We start from the raw sequence: 21,193 nt of genomic DNA on the forward strand, positions 1-21,193 counted from the left end.
CAAACTGTAAAGGACATCCCACGGCTTGACACTTGCACTAAGTCCACAATTTTTGCACAAGCTACAGACATTTCAAATGAACACAGCCATCAACACAACATTGAGAGTCACTTGGTGTGGTTTTTGAAACAAGGAGGGTAACTGTCCTTTCATGAGTAATAATTTGTACTCCTGTTGGAAACTGTATCTTGTGTGTATAAAGCAAGGACTGGAGTGCTTTAACTTCAAGACTGGGATTGCACACACGCGCACACACAGACACGGTGTTGCACTGTCCAAACTAGATAGGTTTTTATGGAGATCTGCTTTTTATTCCCCTATGTTTCATTGTCACTTTGATTATCACTATTGTTATAACTGTACTACTACTTATACGATTTATCATTACTACTCATCACTGTTTTTGATTATTATTGATCCATAATGGTTTTAAATGCCACCACTCTGCTCAAAAACAGTATGGTATTCCTATGAATATTGAACAATAATAGTGGCAGTGTTGTTATGAATTGTTAGATTTTTGATTAAGCTTATTTTTTCCTCCTCACTTGTACCTGCCTTTTTGTGTTTGGTCTCCATTATGCTTTCTTTGATATACAGAAAAAGAAATAAAATCAGTTGAACAACAAAACATCTGTCTAATTGCATTGCCATTGGGGCATTTGTTTGTTCTTTTGTGTGTGTGCAACAAGGGTTTAAACTCTTCATATATACATTCTATCATCTGAGGTTTTACCCGAGTGGCATTTTAAATAAAGGTCACTGAGGTCACACTGGGGGAGACAATTTATATGACACTCAAATGTGCCTGGAATTAATTTGCTGAACACTTGGCTTTGCCAGTCTACTAGACAGAGGTATGATTGACAGAAAAGTAATCCAATTAAAGGCACACATGCGATTTGGGAACCGGAAAGTCCTCTGCGATTATCCAATAGGAACGCGGCAGACACCAAAGAGGTTTGTCTAGAATCGTCCGCTAACGAATAGGATTTCGAGTTTTACGCCCGCAGTGATACATGACTCCGCCCCCGGCTTCCATTTCTGAACTGAAGGGACGCCGCCGCTCTCGCGTAGAGTCATCGCCTTTTTTATATACACATTTAAGTAAATAAACTAGGCTCTCTGTCGTAAATTAGGACCATTGCGTAAAGGTAGCGAGTGAAACAGGAGTTCCTGTTCATCGTGGTATGCTGTTTGAATAGTGGCTGGAACTGTAGCTTTTATTCCCCATTTTAACTTTACTAAGCGGCGTTTTCCGCCGTTTTTTTCTTTTCACCGCCCCACTCACTCTACCCCCTTGTGTGTGAGTAGGGGCCTGCAACGTTGGTTTGGCCACGAGGCGCGTCGGTACAGTTGGAACAGGGCGATGGCGGAGTTCGGTAACGGACTGGCGGAGGAATCCCTACTAGATTCAGACCCCGGACATCCCGAGCTGGAAGACCCGGGTGTCGGTGACGAAGAACCGGGGTTAGATGAGGGAGAGGCCGCAATTGAAGATCCGGTAAGTGAAGGGCATTGTTTCAGCTGTGAGAGCCCACATGAATACCAGGACACACTATGTCTAAATCGGAGTAGTTAGTGAAAGCAGTCAACCAATTTGTTGATTTTTTTTACCCCACAAATCTTGGGTCACATGCCGTGTGCAATACTGCTATCGCCAGGTCGATATTAACCGCCATTGTGGTTCACGCAGTGCAGTAGAAATGGGTGGTGACATGCGTGGTGTCGGTAGCCATCTTGGCGCAACAGCGGCGCCAGTTTCGCTGCGCCAGGGAGCAGCTCGAGCCGTTTGGGGGGCGGGGGAGGGGGGTCCTCGTCTCAAAAAAATGCGAGACGGAGATGCAGGAGACAGTCAGGGGCGAGGGTAGGACAGGCCGCCGCCATTAGCCGCCGCTGTGCGAGTCTACCTGCTTGAGAAGGCGACCTGCTTACGGTAATGACATCTTTTATTCCATTTACCGTCATCATTGTGCTCGCTGTTGCTGCATTTCCAGCACCGGTATGTGCACATGCAAATGACAGAGCGGCAGCAGGCTAACATTAGCTTATCGCAAAGCACCAGCATCAAGTGCTGCAGCTAAAATGACCAGAGGACCTGTCAACCGTATCACTGGTCGCGAGATAAAATGCGGAATTTCCACGTTAAGCTGCTGGGGCTAACTAGTATTGGCCTGCTTGCTAAATGTATGGCCATGCAATAACAGGAGTCTGGCTGGCTAACAAGCTAGCTGATTTTAACAAAGCTAGGGTGGAGATGGCAGACATGCACCTGACCATTTTTGTCATTTATTGTGGACGACGGTTGGTATCGTGCATCAACGGGATAGATGATTTTCTGTGTCCCGTATTATTATTCAAGATGCACAACCGGTGTTGGTCGGCCTGATTTTTCATTTTTCAACACTTGCACACAAGTGCACATTCCCTGGTAATGTCTATGCACCATGTCCAGGTGGGTTTTGAGGTTGTAGTGCTGACAGTCGGGCAGTGAGAGCGCGGCATACAACGCAGAAGCAGGGGGTTGCGGTATTTCAAGCTTCAGATAGCCCCACTTCACATCTCTCCATTATGTCTTATATGATTGCACCTGTATTTGAACTATTGGAATAACCTGAAACTGTATTCATTACACAAGCCATTTAATTGAGGGGCTTGGTTTGCATCCTTCAATGTTTTGCTAGGGCAAGGAGAATGAGAGAAGGGAGGGGAGTGAAAGAGCTTGCTCTGAATATGCGACAAAAAATAGGAGCTCCAATGTGTCAGTGTCGGATGGCTCATTTGAACAAGCTTGCTGTGAACGTGGATTACTCTGTCCTCATCCACGATCTCGACATGTACTAGGATGCCTGTAGGTAAAGGTGGTTGACTTTGGTGTATCAGATTATCAGGCACATGGATACAATAAGGGCTGAGAAACGATGGTGCCATAATATGGTCTGTCTGTGTCACTGCACCCGGTTGTACAAAGAGCCTTTTACATTACAAATCCTGTCAGCATAGGCACCAGCCCTGGATGGAGCTGGAATGACTCCCACTGTGCTGCAGTGCACCACTGTCAGACAGGAGGGTCCGCTCCCACGTGAGGACACAGCCATCTCCCTGTTCACCATAAGAATGTATTTAATATTTTGGATTGTTTTGTGGGTTTCAGTTTTCTGATCATCGCCACTGCCCCAAACACATTCCAAGTTGGGTTTCCAAAATGGCTCTTAATTGAACTTCAATTGTGTTAGAGCTGCAGCAAACCCATTTTCTTATTGGTTGTTTTAGAAATCTTTAATTGACATGTTCAGCGTCAAAACAACATTGAAGCAAATGCATTAGGTCCATGAGCCCAAAGTGATGCCAGCCAGAAATATTTATAATATATAATTAATATTTATATCAGAAATATGCATGTTATGAGTGCCTGCATTTTTACATGGTACACTGAATGTAAATTTGTATTGATTACTTTTGTGTTTACAAATGTTTTTACTTGGCAGTCATTTGGATTCTGTGATGTATCTTCTTTTTTTTTAATGTCGTCTCTGAACATTGGCTTTATACTCCATTGAGAATAAACAGGAAAGGTGAAAACTGAGCGTGCTGATTCATCAGTTTTATTTGAATCTATTATGTTTTGAATGCTACTCAAGTATATCGTGGCCCTGACACGAGGCACTTTAAAAAAAAAAAAAAGCCTTTTTAAGGTGAACTTTCAAGCTGTGGAAGGCAGCTACTGCCAAATTTAGGCTGGGTGGTAGAAAACACTGTAAAAATGTGGGGGATGAGAGGCGTTGCAACTATAGTGAAGGTGCAGGACCAGTCAGACGGTACATTTTTAGATGGAAGTAATCCCAATGTGTGGATTTTTCGATTTGGGCAGAAACAACGCACACACTTCATGTCATGACAGCACCATCACTTACACAGCTTCAGCATCTCCTTGCTGCTCTACCATATTCCCTAGTGTGCACTTGTCAGCATGGTTGTCAAAGGGGTGTTATGGTAACATTTGTTAATGATTACATTTTCATGGCTGGATGTGGTAGTTGGTCAGCATTTGTTTGCATAGCATAAGTCATCCACTCAGTGTCACTTGTTATTGTTTCAGTGAGTTGTATTTTGCTCACGATGGAATTTGTGTCTGTGTTGTAGGAGCTGGAGGCAATCAAAGCCCGGGTGAGAGAGATGGAGGAAGAGGCAGAGAAGCTGAAGGAGCTACAGAACGAGGTGGAGAAACAGATGAATCTCAGCCCCCCGCCAGGTGCGTTTTTATGAGGGGGAGACCTCTTCTTCCTTCCCATCTGTCCACATTTCCTAACTCTCTCAAATTATCCAGTGGAAGAAGAATTCCACAACAATCTTAAAAGTTAGTTTGAAAAAGTCATTTAATTCTATAGTTGATGCACGAGTTAGTTTAATAAAGCATGTTTGTCTTGGCCGCACTCCTAATTTAACAATAGAGTAATAGCATAGCTGCAAGAGACTACAGTGTGCGTTTTGAGGGCTTGTGTCAGACTGATGCATTAATAAAAGGCCTCTTACTTAAAGCTCAACCTACAAATCAAGTTATATATTATAGAGGATTTTAGATTTAATTCAGACTTGAATATTCGGCAGAATTTAACCACACTAATTAAGCTAAAAAATAATATCACACAAATACAAGACACAGAGAGAATGACCTTAATGTTCTTGATACACCACCTGTCCATGCTTGTCAGACACACTTTTTTTTATCACAACATATAGTTTGAGAAACAACTATTTTTAGATATTTGGGTTTTAATTGTAACATTTAGTTGTTCATGTAGATCTGTTTTTTTCCTCCCCTCTGCAGTCGGCCCCGTCATCATGTCCATTGAGGAAAAGATGGAAGCAGATGGCAGATCGATTTATGTCGGAAATGTGAGTAACCATCTCTCTGTTGTCTCATACAGACGCTATTTTGGCCACACTGTCTTGTTTCTTGTTGCAACTTTTGAGATGACGTCAAAAGAAAAATAATCCAGTTCTTTAACAGGACATTTGACACTGAATCATAACTTAAAGTGTCTATAAAAACTCACCTTGTTGAAGTCTGTGGGTTGGTATCTGCTTTCCCACCATTTTCTTCTTTGCAAAACCACTCAAGCAACTGACTGTGAATATATATAGATATATATATATATATAGATATATATATATACATACATACACACACCTGACAATTGTGTCTCTATTGCTGTTCTTAATATTAACATTATATTTTTATGCCTCACAACTTTGGTATTTGCTGTTTTCATTTAAACCTGTCAAATTTAGCACATTATAACTGACACACACATCTAATTTTGATTGTTGGTCCAGGATGAGTGCATGTGACCTGTAGATAAAAATGTTATGATATTAATGTAGTAATGTTTTCTGTAAAGCATAAGCTGATTAAAAAGAAGTATTGGTGATGCAGCTAACCTTTTATCCTTTCTTTCTTTCTTCAGGTGGACTACGGTGCCACTGCAGAAGAGCTTGAGGCTCATTTTCATGGCTGCGGTTCAGTAAACAGAGTCACCATCCTATGTGACAAATACACAGGGCATCCCAAGGGGTAATAAACCATCATTATACTGTAACTTTTCACTATGCAGTGGGTGAATCAGTGGAAGGGTGGAAAATGGAAATAAGAATAGATAGAATAGATATCACACCGTGGGTGGACATTTTATTAAGCATCAATACAAATGATTAAGTTTCACTATAGCTGGATGGTTGAATGTCCTTTTGTTTTAAAAAAAAACAAAAAAACAAAAAACGAATCCAGGGTTCAACTGTTGCCCGAGACCCGTTTTGGATCACTGTCAAACATTTTGTGAGTTCTGGTTGTACTTTTCCTTATTATTCGTATTCGTTGCAGTCGGGATACAATAAAAATCGCATTAAATAAATTTTAACTTGATCCAAACTTAAGTTATTCAGCTTTTGGAGAATAGATTTCCCTTTACCATTTACCATGTTTGTGATCCTCTTAATACATCAGTGGTTTGTCTGTGATAAATCAAGATACTGGTGCTGTCATGCTTTGCATGTTGCTGATTTTCATTTTTTTTTTCAGGTTTGCCTATATTGAGTTTGCAGACAAAGAGTCTGTTAGGACAGCCATGGCCTTGGACGAGTCCCTTTTCAGAGGAAGGCAGATAAAGGTAAGAGATTTAAAAATTTCAGCTTTAGGTTTTCTTGTTTTCATATAGCATCTGGCAACTGAGAGGTTCACATTGAGATTTCAGCAGTCAAAGTAACAAGAAAAGGGACACCATTGTGAGATGAAATAAGAAAGGGGCAATGTAACGGTTTCATTGTCTCTCAATAAGAAGCATAAACAAGATTATCCCTTGTGATCAGAAACCAAAATACCAGCTACAGAATATACACTGTTGGCTAAATTTAGCTGATGCTTGGAGTGACGGTGGCAAAAACTACTTTTATCACTCCAGGACTAACCTACACAGAACTGGCAGAGTGGGGACAGTCTCCTTTGTGCTTATAGAAATATGGTTACAGTGTCTTACCTTCATTCTTGTTGCTTGTGTAGAGCAGGTTTATGTTCCAACCAGACTCGACAGTAGCTCATTTAATGGTAATTTGTGTGTCTCTGGTTAAAGTTTTCCTAATATCGACAGTGGCTGTCAGTCGAGTTTAAATGTAAAGGTTATATATGCTTTTGTCACTGTGGCACATGATTGGAACCACTGATATAAAATCCTCCATAGAAACCTAATTAGATCCATTTCCAAACTGAAAGGAAAATGTCACAACATTTTTGGAATGAGATTTGTTATCTCACCAAGAATTGTTGCTTTCTTTTAAATGTGAAAACACAGACACTGGATGTTAGTTTATGTAACTATTCCTTTGCTTGATTCTCACTCCTCAGGTGGGCGCTAAGAGAACAAACAGACCAGGCATCAGCACCACAGACCGCGGCTTTCCACGGGCTCGGTTCCGGTCACGGGGAGGAAACTTCTCATCGCGTGCACGCTACTACAGCGGCTACACACCACCCAGAGGCAGAGGACGGGCCTTCAGGTGAGCTGACGCCAAGACGCCTCACCTCTGACACTGTGGGAGAACACTGCACCTCACTCACCGTTTGCACTGAAAGGAGAGGACAGGAAGAACAAGGCAGACCGTCATGACTACTTAATAATATAATAACTCTAGGACTAGTGACATTATACCCTCTCTTAAAACAACAGGTGAAGAAAAGGGTGCATGTGTACCACATGCTGCTGGTAATAATGGCCACAGCAACAAATGTGTAAAAGTAGATTTTTAGCCAACAAACTGGTTGAGGACAGCTCTGAAAGTTACCCAGTGGACATCTGTAGCTTTGCTTGGTGCATATTGTTGTCCAGATTGTTTTTCACTCTAGACATAATTGGGTGGATAGTATATTGTAAGAAAGTTTTTTTTTTTTTTAATGTGGTCACAATGAAAGGAAAGACAAAATTCCTTCATGATGGGGTAGAATAGAGAAGGTAAGTAGAGAAGGACCAGACAAGCCAATGTCAATGTCGAGGAGGGAAAGGTCTCTACACATTCTTTTTTAGATCTGAGTTTTGTGTGGTGTGTAAAATATTACAGCCAATTCACTTCCTCAAATCTTCTTAGGTCTGCCATTTGTTAGATTGTATTAGATACTGTAATAGAAACATAAGTGCACAAACATGTCATGTAGTGAGGTTAGAAATCACATCAGGTCAGTTGTGGAACTGAGGGGCTCATTGCATGCCACATCACACACTAGCATTTCAATATAGGTAAACAGACTTGGTGCACACCACTTTGTTCTTCCCAGGCTGTACACACATCATGTTGGGTCAGTGCCAATGCAATCTCCTGCAACGTAATGATAACAAGGTACTGGTGCAGAGCTCTGGTGGCTGGTTTTTCATTTGTTTTGGAAAGCTTGGGATGTGATTTGTAATTGGAGCATTTATGGCAGGAGAGGTGCAAACCATTTTGCATAACGGAGAGGTTTGGGCTGTGTGAGGATCACTACAGTGGTAGCATTGCTTCACTCTACTGCAGCACTGTTAAAGTTGTGTTTTGACGCTCCATCTCATCATTAAGTTCAAAACCTGCTGCAGCTGGGAATTGTGGGGTTTTTAATAGACCTGTTAAACTCTGACTATGGTCTGCCATTACTGTGATCGATATTGATTAACAAAAAAAGCCTGGTGTTGATCAGAGTGTTGTACACTGGGATTCTGGTGGCTTTCTACATACAGTGTTGTTGAAGGGCTTAACTTCAACTCTGTGGTGGGTTCCTGTGAGTCTTTGTAGTCTAGCTTCTGCTGCAAGGCCACTTTGTCACTGTAAAGTGTTCACAGCATGTGGTTAAAACACAGTTATATTTGAACTATGAAAATGTTTTGAGAGTAATTGAACAAAATAACCTACAGGCCCTTTTTTAATGTAAACTGGCTTGACACTTGGAGGCAGCGAGAAATCAAGGCTACAAAGAATCGCACTGGAAACTCCATATAAGCCCCATGGAGCTCTATGTTTGGAGCCATCTTGTTTCTTTTTTTTCTGTTGAGGCTGAGAAAAGAGATGTGGTGCCAAACACATTGATCAGCATGCCAGCTTCCCCACACATGCACTGAGTTTTGAGACTGAGAGATTCTGATTTGATCACCCCTGCAAAGCATCTGGAACCTTCAGGCCTTGGCTGTTGCGCTTAATACTTAACGCTGAACAAAGATTTTCCAGAAGACAGATGCTGCAGCAGTTATTTTGGAAAGAAGCTAAGAACCTTCATGCAGAGGTCGTTTTTTCAGTGATAAAACAGTTTGCAAGTTCTTCTGACAAGCCCCTATTTAGCCGATTTTATCTTGTGCGATTCTCTCATTTCATTTTTGCCTTTGCTCTTGACTCGAGTATTTGCAATGAATTCCCATTTCAGCGAGGCAGCCTTTAGATAACCAAAAAGAAAGAGTTGCATCTCTATTCATTCCTTTGTGTGAGAAAGTGTCTGAACCTCAAGGTCAGAATCTCTCTAATCACTCTGTGTACTTACTCCAGCCACTCCCTCACATACCAAGAAACCCTAACCCTGCCAGTTTACTCACTGGGATTTGGCCAGAGCTGCAAGACAAGGCACACAGAGATTAGGGGAGAAGCTGGGGGATTTTTGATATTGAATCAAGTCTCCGGAAGCTGAAAGTACTGATACTAATGGGTAGTTTATTAGCCGAAAGACTGTGAGCATTGTTTGCATTCGACTTTAAGTTAGCTTGTTGGTTTGTTTGCATAAGTAAGACATTGTGATTGTTTAACTTTGAAGTCCTGTCTGACTGACTTGCAGTTATGTGAAGATAATGAAAGTAGCAAAAGAAGTACATCAACCTCAGAAAAAAATGCACACAAATGAACAGTTCCCGCTTTTGAATATGTTGTTCGCAGTCAGATTGAACCTGGCAGTTCCAAGGTCATGAAATGTTTTTTGTTGTTGCCAATAGTAATTCGACTGTAGTGGCTGTGCTCATAATCAGAGAAAACACCCCCAAGAGTATTACTGATAGCTACATAGTGTATCTTGCCATTATCAGCATTGGTTAATATGTAATAATCGCCCACAGAGAATGGCATGCAGAGAAGTAGAGTTGTTCCACTTGAACTGGCTGTGATCACTCCTTGCAGAGGAGAGTAGAAAAGGCTGTTTGGTTGCTACATCAGGAATTCATCACTAGTCGACTTAAGACCGTGCGGATCTGAACCAAATAACACTTTTCACTGGTGCCTTGTCTTGTTGTGGGAACACATCCATGGTGAAGAAAAAACACATGGTGAGTTCAAAATCTTTGCATTGACCCATCGTGTGCTAGGGAAGATTTCACTGTGCTTGGCTACGGTCATGCAATCACAGTCCAAGAGATATGTTTCATTAAAGTGTTGATTGGCTTTGTTTTAGAAGAAGTTCAGATTTAACAAGGCCACGGCAAGTGTTGTCTGCGCAGGCTAAAGTAGAGCCTCATCTGCCAGAATTTTAAGTTTACATGCTCTTGAGAAATTGGCCTCTGGTTGCAAAGTGTTTTCTCTGGTATTACATCCATTAACATTGTTATCATCCTCTTCCAAAGTTGGCATGGTAAAAAGCAAAGATTTTGATGTGAGCCAGAAGATGCACACACTGTACTCATGTTTTTTTTTCTGTGCTTATGTAGAGTATGTGTCCTTGCATGTATATGAACCCCCATCCACACACACACACACACTACACACTCCAACTCAGATTCACCTTTTACAGCGTTCACGCCCAGAAACGAGGGTTCATTACTGCAGCCTGACCTCAGCATCTAGCCTAACGACCGCTGGTTTCAGTCCCAGTGTGACCTGTTATTTGTGTTTTTGTTGCCACTGATTTGATGTATGTGAGTGAGTGAAGATGTGTGGAAGGTTTGCTGGTGCCTGGCTTTTTGTGTATGTGTCTGGCAGAGTTTTGAGTGTATAACAATGCTACAGTTGTGAGTCCTGTCCCCCAAAGTGTGTGTACGTGTGTGCACCATGTCTTGCTGGGGGTATATGTGTGGTGCTGTTTGTCCTCAAGGTCTTTCCCCACAGTGACCCCAGAGGCGGCTCTCGCAGAGCGAGACAGAGAGAGAGAGAGAGAGAGAGAGAGAGAGAGAGAGAGAAAGAGGGAGAGAGAGTGCCTTTGCTGTCCCCTCACACACTTATTATTCTGATATCTGGAAGTTAAACACTTTTCCTCTCTTGACAAAGCTGCTTTCAGCTTCTTTCAGCACTGTAGTCTCTTCTTCCAGATTGATTTGTTGTAACACAACACCTTGTAAGATCAAAGGCACAATACCATTAAGATGGTATGTCTATTTAGTGATTTGTCAACACTGTCCTAAACATTCTGTCATTCATTTTGAGATAAATAAATATATTTTTTCCCCCCTTCAGTTTACTTCTTGGACTGAAATTTCAGCAGACCCTTTCTCTGCCCACAATCATACACATACACACATCTATTATTATAATATCACACCAGGAAATTGGTGTCCGTCTTCTTAAGCCAACCAGAAAAAAACTCACCCTCTTTTTCTCTCTCTTTTCCAGGGGCCGAGGGCGAACAACATCGTGGTATTCCCCTTACTAAACACCCCCCTCCCTCCCCAACACTCCCTTACTATCAACCCTCTCCCCCTCTCTGTTCCCATTAAAGAAAAAAAAAACAACCCCAAAAAAATCCCACACACAATGAAAAAAGTCCTCCCTCTTCCCCAACAATAAAAGAAGAGAACCCCAGAAGAGAGAAAAAAAAGACAAAAAAGGAAAAAAAAAAACTCTTCTCCTGGACAGAGAGACTGACTGGCCGCAGTGTGCGATTGTGTGTGAGCGTGCGTGTGCGGAGGTTGGTGCGGTCGCCCCTGGTAAGGTATAAGTTGGCCGTTGGGGAAAGAAATACGGTGGCTGATTTCTTCATTTGTTTTTTGTTTGTTTTGAGGGGTGGGAAGGGGGGGGGGGGGTAAAAAAAAGAGAGAGAGAAAATGATGGTATCTCAGGCTGCAGATGTGTCTCCTTTGGTCTGGCTGTGACCTCCTGCTTTCACACCATCACCAACACAGCCCACCCACTCACCCTCCTCCACCAAAACAAGAAAAAAAACCCCCCAAAAAAAACAGGGGGGAAACAGCAACAAAAAAAGATCCTGTATTCATATTTTTTTTGCTTTTAATGTACCGTACATATGTGAAACTTCCGCTAGCCAGAGTATTTGTTGTTGTGTTTTAAGTTTGTGGTTTGGAGTCCATCATTACCTCCCCCCCCCACCCCCTCCCTCAACCCCTTTTGTGTCCGCCGTTGTCTGCACCTCTCACCCCTACCCTCCCTGCATTTTATAACTCATGCTTTTTCTACCCCGTCCCCTCCTCCTCCTCTTTGGCTCATCACACCATGGATTGTGTTTTCGCTGCTCTCTGGACAGTGATGGAGCTTCAGTGTTCAGTGGGAATGTACATGCATAGATTTTTTTTTTCCCTTTTTTCCCTTCATGGGTTCCTCGTTGTGCTGCCACCCCCCCACCACTCGTTCATACCTGTCACCTCCAACTCAGGCATGGCCACAGCTCCTTTTATTCCTTTTGACAGGCATCAATGTTTTTATTTCGTGCATCCCACCCCCCACCCCCTTTTCCCCTCCCTCCCCTCTCCCCCTCTGTGCTCCTTGTCTTCCGTACCCCCCCCTCCTCTCTCTGTATATTAGACCACTTCTTGTCGTTTCAGGTTTCAGGACCAGTGGAGGCTGACGACCCCTCCCCAGGTGGCGCCGGCCCCCCCCACTGTCTCCGCAGCGTCTCTCTCTCTCTCTGCTCCCGCTATGCACACTCACCCCATCCTGTCCGTGTGGGGGGGTGGGGGAGGGGGGCAGGGCGACCACAGGCCTGCCGCGGGGGGCATTTACTACAACAGCAAACGCTGATGATGCTTTTAGTCCCTTTCACACTTCAACTCACACACACACACACACACACACACACACACACACACACACCTGTTCAACATACACCACAGCACACTGCAGTACAGGCGGCACTTAACAGGCGGCCAACTCAACACATGATTTATATACAGAGAGCTGAAGGCAACATAGCTGAGTGGCGGGGCAGGCAAGTTTGCGTGAGTGAGAAAGGCAGGACCAGAGACGAGGGTGTTTTTTGGGGTGTACAGTGCGGACCTTAAAGCGCCCCCTTTCTCTGACTACGCGCAGTGCAGTCACGGCTTGTCTGAGGAAGGCTGACGAGCTAACGGCATTGATTATTAATTTAATAAATGGAGTGGGCCGGAGCTGTTATTTTAGGGCGGGGAAAGTCAGGGGAGGGGTTTGTGTGGAGACTTTTTCGTTTTTCTTTTCTTTCTTTTTTTTTTTTGAAAAAAATAAAAAAGGGTGGTGGGGGGGAGTGGGTTTGAACAAATGTTTTGCTTTTTTATTTTTATTTTTAACCCATAAGTCTGTAATTAGGAAAAAAAAAAATAAAGACATTGTGTAAAAATGAGACCGTGTCTGTGTGAGTTTGTTCTTATCATTCGGCCCTGTCCTCGCTGCTCTGGTTAAGTTGAACAGTATCTGTGTACACTTTCATTGATCCCCTAACAAGTAATATCAGGTGGTGGTTTATCATTTCAGAATGGATCATATAGTATCAGCAAAGCAGTCATTCACAAAAACACATTATTTTGTGCTCTGAAGCAAATTGTATTAATCTGGAAGGCCTGTGGGCCAAACCTTAGATATGTAGACACGACATGTTAATGAGACATAAACTTTAAAGGTCTGATGGCACATAATGTTTGACTTACTGACCAAAGTGCACGCACTAGCTTACTATAAAATGCTTCTTGAATATGAGGTGACATATTTCTATGATGGGGCTGTATAAACAAATTTCACAAACAGGCCGGGTTGACATTTGCATCATATTGTGTCTTAACATAGCAACAGTACTAAAAGTTCTATTTGCGTTGTGGTCAGTAGGCTGGTGTGTCTGCTGTACCAGGTTGTGTTTAGGCCTTGCATCAGCAATCTGGCTGCTTCTCAAGCAATTGTGTGTAAATCAAACTGAATGGGTTTCCTTGCAATACTTGTAAATGACTGTGTCCTAAAATGTTCTCTGCATTATCATGGCTTCCCTAGCAGGCGGGTTAATTAGATGGTACCAGAAAAGGGAAAGGAATTTGCTCAAAGTTCCAGTGTTTTTGTCCTAATTGATGGACTGTTTGTCGTCTCTGATTAGGAGGTGATGTGACTGCCCTCTAATGGAGATAAATAAAACATGACAAAAATACAAGTCAACAGTAAATGTTTATTCCACAAACTGAATGAAAAAGTCAGACAGACAGGGAATTCATTACATTAGTACAACTGACTTACTGGTAATAAAATCCTCTGAAGTAAAAACTGAGAAATCCTCTTTGTGTCATCACTTGGTCTTCTTACACTGTTGGACATCACGTCTCAGGTCTATCTGCGCTTCTTAAAAGCTGCAGAGAAGGACATGCATGATTATTAACATGAAACAGGATTTAAATAAAAGCACTAACCACTGATTGCTGCTTTTCCATTTCTTAATATTGTAGAGTTGTGGAGAGGTGGTCAGCTGAATCAGCATTTGAAAACAAATGGTAATGGGCTATTGGTTGAATTATTTATGATTATAAACTAACAAATTACATAGTCCTGGCAAACTAAATGCGGACTCAAGACAGCCAATGCTGGAGTACATGACAGAGTTAAGAAAGTAACTTAATTGACCCTAATTTAATTTTTTTTTTTTTTTTTTTTTTTAAAACAGTAGGAAGTGAATTTGTACTGTGGTATATTTGAATGTCCTCACCTCTTCTTTTGGTTGTCTTCTTCATGAGTTTCTTCTTCTTCTTGGGCCGAGGGTTATCCCCATCCTGCATCAATGACGGCAAAGTGTTAGAACCAGCAGCCACATTAAGAATGTGATCGAAATACAAACAAGCCACAATGTTCCCATTCATATTGGGCGGAAATGAGCCTGTTGGCGACATCCTTTTGTGGCTTCTAATGTCCAGTACCAAATCTAAACATAGCACATGGATTTTCCAAGTCCTCTCAAACGCAATTAGCTGAATGAATTTTCCACGTCTGCAGGCAGTGGAACAGACTATCAGCATGAGTTTGGCCAGTTATTACTATACCTCATCAGTACTTTTTTATGACAGCAGACAGTGAATTGAGACAGGAAATGGCACGAGAGGGACGGCATGCCAAACCTGTGTAGGCACAAAGTGTAACTGTTGCCAACTAGCACAGCACCAGACGACTGACTCACCAAGACACAAATGTATGATTTCTACAAAACATGCAATAGACGTTAATTATGTGCTGGTGGCCGTCCAAGTTGCATAATAGTCAATAGACTGCCTGATTACAGCCTCAAATTCCTGCTATACCTCGCCATGCTTCAAAACTTTCACCCTAGCTCAATGAGTTAAATATGACCCCTTCCTGACAGGTTGGAGTAAAGGCCACACTGCGAGCTCACCTGCCCACCCTCGCCGCCTGTCAGTGCAGTGATGTCACTGAAGTGTGTGATGCCGCTCAGCTGGCCGGACATTCCCATCATGCCTCTCTTTTTGGAGTTCTTCTGACGCTTTGGCATGTTGAGACGCACCATCATCGACTCCTCATAATGTTTCCTGTGAAGCAAAAAAAAAAAGTTACTGGTGATGGAAACTCATCCGATCCCCACATCCTCTCCTACTTTCATGCTGCATCCCATCCAACTGCGTCAACCTGTTAACATATAGCAACAAGCAAACACCTGTGTAGCTCATCGCGGCTCTCCCGCTCGCTCTGAAAGTCCCGCCTCTCCCTGATCTCCTCTGGAGCGTCGCTGTACTGCTGCCTCAGCTCCTGGATCACGGAGCTTCTGAGGGCAGCCCGCCGCTGACGCTCTGCCTGGGCCTTCTTCTTGTCTGCTTCTGTCAAGTCGCCGTCTGGAGGAAACCGGTTGAGATGAGAATTTGTGTCTTTCTTTTGATGCATGTGAGCAAAATGAGTAGTATTTCCAAAGTGAACTGTACCAACAGTTCTTGTAACACAGCAGCTGCTAAGTGGTGTGCTGCTTGCTTCACTCCAAACAATGTAATTACTCAACCAAAGAAGAAAATTCTACCCTCTTTAATCAATTGACTAAAGGCAGAATTGCTAAGTATTTTTATGACAAGCAAAGAAACGAAAACCTGTTTAAAAAGACAAATTACATTACCATAATGCACTGCGGCAATCTTTGGCGGTACATATTTCCTGCCACTAGAGTGGGCTGCTTTCTTCTCTGAGGCTGTCTTATTGTCAGCTTCACCTTCAGACTCCTCAGATTCACTCAACTGGTTGATGAAGCAAATATGGAATGTCAGTCAGACAGTTACAATACTGTGTGTTCAGTATTTGCAATGTTTTTTTGTTTAAATGTCTTGAAGCATTCAACAATGAATACAATATTTGTTAGGATTACAGTTTTCAGTATGATACATTAAACCAGTAAAGTTAATTTCTGATAAGCGGTGCCAAAATAAATTTAAAGAGGGATTAAAATGAGCACGGTATTCTGCCCTTACTTTGCTGATGAGATTCTCAGGATTAGGACGCAGCTGCAGCGGGTCATTTTCAGCTGAAATCAACAAAAGCATAAGACATTGTTCATCTTTCATAGAGTGCTAAAGCAAGGTTAAAAACCAGATCATTGGTGGATGTATTCATCGCAAACAACATGAAATCAGTCTTACCTAAACTGCCAGTGACAGCTGTGCGCACCAGTTTATCAATCTGGTACTTCAGTTTGTGGTCTAGCGGTCGCATCTTCTCCAGGACCTTAGACAAACAGAGCTGGGTCAGCTGGATACATGAACAATCTTATCATAAATGGTCTGTTTCTGCAGTCATCTCACCGTTCTGATTGTGACCACTCTGTTCAAGGCTTCGCTGTCTTTTATTTTGCCTCCGTCTGTTTTGATGCCGATCAGGTGAGTGAGGTCTTGGAGGTAGAAGAGCAGCAGGTGATACCGAAGGTCCAAGAAAGACAAACCCTGCAGGGAGAGAAGACGAACAGAGAGTCAGAGGGGGCTGTCTGTCCAGACCAGAAGGGGTCAGATAGTATTAGAAAACAAGTGCTTAGTTTGTTCCAACCCCGGAAAAGAAGTTTCTTTTGCATTAGATATTTGTATTCATTTGCAGTCGTCAGTTACACATGCCTTCATTCAATTTAGTTTCAAGTAGCCTATTTTCCTGTAATAGTCCAAACAACCGTGCAGGAACCAAAACATGAAAAATCCTTAGAAATTAGAAATCTGGACAGCATGGCCACAACTTACATTACATAGAAGCAAGAGAAAAGAGCAAGCGGACGCATTGTACAGTTTCCATGTGTGTGAAATATTAGTTGTTAATCCCGCCTTGTTGTCCAGGATTTTTCGTAACAGTTCTGATCATGGCTCACCTTCGATGTCGTAAATGCCCCATCTTTGACTTGTGTCAGCAGCTCACGAACATGACTTGTCACTGAGGCCACCTAAAGAGAAGAGTGAGGCAGAGGGTTTCAGCTGTGGGTGAAGACTCATATCCAAACAAGCTTTCTGTGATAAAAGTGGCAATGATAAAATCACCATGGTGATAGGGAGACAGGATCACGTGATGATCAATCAGAATTACATCAGTACACAGCAGCAGGATTATAAGAACATTATTCTGTAATATGTCACCATGAGATCTAGGTTAAGTATGCTTATGACTGTGTTCGCATAGTTTCAATAATTTCAAAAGGTCTCAACATATCCATGTTATTATTACAATAACATTACATATGACGCTCACTTCCTACCTGTTCTGTGAGACTACTCAGCAGTTGTACAGCTTTGGGCATATCACTTTCAATTAAATCCTGTCAGAGAGTAAAATGACATGTCAGAAATACAATGCAGACACTGCTAACACCATTTATCTACCGTAAAATGTGGGTTCTGTAGTACAAAGGCTACTAAAGTGTAAGGTAGCTAGTGGCTAAGTTAGCTGGCTAGCTTAAGTCATTAAAAACAAAACAACTATTATCAGTCACTTTTATCAATCGCATGTATCAAAGACAGATTCGGAATACACATTAAATCGTCAGAAGGATCTATAATGTTAACATACACTGTAGAAAGATAAAGTACATGTTTTATTAACTTGCAGCTAGTTAAGCTCTACTCACGTTGTCAATAGGGGCAGCCATTTTGATTCCAATGTAATCTACGGATGCCGCAGAGGGACAGTGGTCATGCAGAGCTTCTTTGCTATAATGTTGCAGTATTAAAATAGCGTATTAGAATTCATACTGTACTGTTAAGCGAGTGAGTGGCAACAAAGAGTGGAATATAACGGAAATCTATGAAATAAAATTAGTTAGTAAATTGCTTAATGTGACCTGCTGCTAAAACCTAATGAATTTCCTGTCCCTGAAATACATTTAAAATAGAGAGAGAGAGAGAGAGAGAGAGAGAGAGAGAGAGAGAGAGAGGAAGTGATGGTGAGACAATCAGAGGGGTACCTGTCTGTCTCCTGTCTTTCTCCCCATTTTCAGTCAAACTGTCGGAGGAAACTGAAGAATATTCAGAGTCTGTGGAGAGCTAAGTCATGGTAAGTCAGATCATAACTTTATTAGTGTGTGGAGAAATTAAACAAATATAGCTTTACCACTGACCCTTAGGAAGAATTAAAAGCAGAGGTGGTTGGACATTTCTCTGATTGTTATAATTTAAACAGTCACTATGTTGTCAGCTCTCTGAACAGAAAGAAGTGAAGTAACATAAGGAATAATTTAGAATTTTTAAATATATATATAATTTCTACTTTATTTATTACTGTGTAGATAGATGTAAAACGAAGAGGTGAAGAATAAAGAGGGAACAGCAATAATAAGAGGTTACAACTACATTTATACTCTCAACATTGATGTCAAATGATATGAGGAAGCTCAAAGGAATTCAAATTCTAATAGACTGTGTATTATCATTATTATTATTATTTTGTGTTGTTTTTTAACTAACAATACAAAATCTACCACTTTAAAACTTTATTCTTTGAAGGTAACAGTATTTTTTGGCCTGCACCCAAAACGTCCCTTCTACATATTGTGCATTCATTGTACTTAATTTAACTAAATCACATTCATGGAAACCCAATCATCCATCTTCTATTTGTCGGTATTAAGTATTAAGATCCTTTACTTAAATAAAAGTAGACATCACACTTTAAAAATACTCAATTATGAGTAAAAGTCCTGCATTTTTACACGAGTAAAAATACATTATCAGCTAAATGTACTAGTAGTAAAGTACACAATATACAGCAGAATGAAGCCTTTCAGGGAGTTGAATTAGGATATATATATACATATATTATTATTATTGTTTCTTGTTTATTTATTTTAACAACTGTTGTAGTTGGTCGAATTGGAGCTAATTAAATGTCATGTTTTATATGTCAAGTCTTAATGTGCAAAGTACCTACTAAGTATAGTAGGTACAGATATATGTAATGGAGTTCATTACCACTGTAATGTAGTGACGTAGAGGAATAAAGTAGCATGGAGCAAAATTGAACTTAAAAAAAGAAAAACCTAATCTTTTTCTGCTTCCGAACTCCTCCAGATGTCTGATTCCAGGGTGTCGTCTGTCATCCAGGAGTGGGCAAGCTCATACCCGGGTCAGGCCCACACCCAGACCCTGAACCCCACCACTTCCAACCACGCTGGATCGATCAATCAGCTGGCTCAGATGGACATGATACCGTACAGCCAGCCTCAGGGACTGGTGCGAGGGGGTTGTGACGACAGAATGGCTGAGCAGATGATGGGACTGTCTTACCTGCCGTACACGTCTTCCTGTCTCAGCAACACCTCGAGTGCAGGGAGCACAAACCACCACCAGAGCCACGCCAACACTCAGCAGGTGTGTGTTTGTGAGATAGACTTTTGATTTGTGGGTAATACATAAAAAAAGAATCCATTGAGTGGGAAAATCACCAAACACCACTCTCATCCTGCTTCCCCACAACTTGAACATATTTGTGTTTCTCACCTCCAGGACTTCTCTTCCTTCCTCCTGCCAACTCTGCGGGCTCCGGTAAACAAGAGGAGCATCAGCAAGGACAGTGCAGAGTACCGCCTGCGACGCGAGAGGAACAACATCGCTGTGAGAAAGAGCCGGGACAAGGCCCGCAGGAGGATCCAGCTGACCCAGCAGAGGGCCCTGCAGCTGCAGGAGGAAAACCAGAAGCTGCAGATGAGGATAGGGCAGCTGACACAGGAGCTGGACACTCTGAAACACATCCTGTCACAGCGGCACATGCATGGAGCTGAGGAGGGAGCAGCCGGGGAGTCTAGTATCTAGGCCCACATTTGTACCTGGTATCAAACATGGCAAACATGCCAAACATTTTCTTTATTCAGCTTCTCAAACAGTAACACATCAGAATCAGGTTTATTGACAAGTACGTTTTCACATACAAGGAATTTGCCTTGGCATATTGGTGCATAACAATAAACACAAGTAAAAATTAAAAAACAAGTACGCCTAATTGTAGGCATCAGATTCATTATTAGTGTTTAGGTAGGCCTCCAAGACTCAAGGTCAGATGCCTCCTTGTTGATTTTTCACTGAAAGGCAAGCATTTGTGAAAAAAGAAGCATAACACCGCTAAAACCCCATATGTTGGTTGAAAATGTTGCCTGCTGCTGACTTTTTAATGTTTCCAGCTGACTCTTTTTAAAATAAGTGGATGGCCCAGTCCTCAACAGATATTTTTCTGACTTAACCCCATGCTCCATGCCTTTGAAAATAATGCCTTAGCTAGATATGCTTACATTTGCAGCTCACGCTCTTGGTTTTATAAAGGCTTAAAAAATACCACCAAACTCTGAAGATAAAGTGTATGAAGTGCCCCATATTCACACCTTCAACATGTGGAGACATCCAAAGCTTGACAGGCCTGCCATGCCTAATTATCGTTGCTAAGCTACATTGGACGGTCGCTGTTTGGTGGTGGGGGTTTAGCGAATGGTCGGTTAAATTCCTGGCAGCGTGGATTCGCCTTTAAAACAGCATTTCAAAGTGAGAAATACAATTTACAGAAAATATATGGTAACTGAAAAATGAAATTTTTTGCTATCTGGTCATAATTTTCTGGATGAGAAGGGACTCACTCGTGACCTCAGTGTTTCTGAACTTGTGGCTGCGGCCCTGCACACTGGAGCTCTGAATAGATGAACAGTTTGAAAAAGAAAGGGACCTTGAAGTCTCAATATAAAGTAGGAAGATGTGTTGTGGGTTTGAATATAGATGTTCTTAACTGTGAGTGAAGAGACTGGAGAGTGCACAGAGTCAAGATTTGTAAAACAGCTAAGTGAGATGGGAAAAGGATTTTAAGGAGAAGTTGATGTATAGTTCTGTAGATCTTAAAATCCAAAATACTGCACAAATGGGCCCAGAAACAAAATGTCTTGAGTCTTTAGCAAATTCCAAATGAACTTCCCTGAAAGTTCCTGAAGACAACATCTTCACATACATGCATTATCCTCACAGACCCTTCAAACAGAAGATCACTGTACGCATTAGACAGATTTGTTATATAATTTGATTTAACAAACATTGCCTAATCA

General features: G+C 41.9%; 3 protein-coding genes across 5 annotated transcripts; 2 read left to right on the plus strand and 1 right to left on the minus strand.

The window, feature by feature from the left end:
- The first annotated feature begins 1,060 nt into the window (after positions 1-1,060).
- pabpn1 (poly(A) binding protein, nuclear 1) lies at positions 1,061-12,859 on the plus strand. Of its 3 annotated transcripts, none has more exons than XM_070928026.1 (7): positions 1,061-1,504; positions 4,144-4,252; positions 4,829-4,896; positions 5,469-5,575; positions 6,080-6,167; positions 6,899-7,050; positions 12,258-12,859. In XM_070928026.1, exons 1-7 carry the CDS (start codon positions 1,370-1,372, stop codon positions 12,451-12,453), a joined length of 855 nt encoding a protein of 284 aa, XP_070784127.1. In that variant the 5' UTR covers positions 1,061-1,369; the 3' UTR covers positions 12,454-12,859. The 3 variants fall into 3 exon arrangements, with proteins under 3 accessions (XP_070784127.1, XP_070784128.1, XP_070784129.1); XM_070928027.1 differs by lacking the exon at positions 12,258-12,859 and adding an exon at positions 11,092-11,440; XM_070928028.1 differs by lacking the exon at positions 1,061-1,504 and adding an exon at positions 1,890-1,936.
- A 967-nt stretch (positions 12,860-13,826) lies between these two features.
- Positions 13,827-17,767, minus strand: ngdn (neuroguidin, EIF4E binding protein). Its single transcript, XM_070928231.1, has 11 exons — positions 17,747-17,767; positions 17,378-17,437; positions 16,997-17,068; positions 16,449-16,586; positions 16,287-16,371; positions 16,119-16,171; positions 15,770-15,887; positions 15,323-15,497; positions 15,044-15,197; positions 14,366-14,429; positions 13,827-14,012 (listed from the first exon to the last, which is right to left on the minus strand). Exons 1-11 carry the CDS (start codon positions 17,765-17,767, stop codon positions 13,993-13,995), a joined length of 960 nt encoding a protein of 319 aa, XP_070784332.1. The 3' UTR covers positions 13,827-13,992.
- Positions 17,768-18,135: 368 nt separating this feature from the next.
- cebp1 (CCAAT/enhancer binding protein (C/EBP) 1) lies at positions 18,136-19,925 on the plus strand. Its single transcript, XM_070928577.1, has 3 exons — positions 18,136-18,171; positions 19,185-19,484; positions 19,620-19,925. Exons 1-3 carry the CDS (start codon positions 18,169-18,171, stop codon positions 19,923-19,925), a joined length of 609 nt encoding a protein of 202 aa, XP_070784678.1. The 5' UTR covers positions 18,136-18,168.
- Positions 19,926-21,193: the final 1,268 nt, after the last annotated feature.

The sequence above is a fragment of the Enoplosus armatus genome, chromosome 21 (assembly GCF_043641665.1).
Source record: "Enoplosus armatus isolate fEnoArm2 chromosome 21, fEnoArm2.hap1, whole genome shotgun sequence".
In the NCBI taxonomy this organism is placed as follows: Eukaryota; Metazoa; Chordata; class Actinopteri; order Centrarchiformes; family Enoplosidae; genus Enoplosus; species Enoplosus armatus.

Coding starts and splice junctions, on each gene's coding strand:
- pabpn1 (XM_070928026.1), top strand. CDS start 1,370: ATGGCGGAGTTCGGTAACGGACTGGCGGAGGAATCCCTACTAGATTCA. Junction 1,505..4,143: donor AGGCCGCAATTGAAGATCCG/GTAAGTGAAGGG, acceptor TCTGTGTTGTAG/GAGCTGGAGGCAATCAAAGC. Junction 4,897..5,468: donor GATCGATTTATGTCGGAAAT/GTGAGTAACCAT, acceptor TTCTTTCTTCAG/GTGGACTACGGTGCCACTGC.
- ngdn (XM_070928231.1), bottom strand. CDS start 17,767: ATGGCTGCCCCTATTGACAAC. Junction 17,069..17,377: donor TGAGTAGTCTCACAGAACAG/GTAGGAAGTGAG, acceptor TCTTCTCTTTAG/GTGGCCTCAGTGACAAGTCA. Junction 16,587..16,996: donor GGGCATTTACGACATCGAAG/GTGAGCCATGAT, acceptor CTCTCCCTGCAG/GGTTTGTCTTTCTTGGACCT.
- cebp1 (XM_070928577.1), top strand. Junction 19,485..19,619: donor GCCACGCCAACACTCAGCAG/GTGTGTGTTTGT, acceptor TCTCACCTCCAG/GACTTCTCTTCCTTCCTCCT.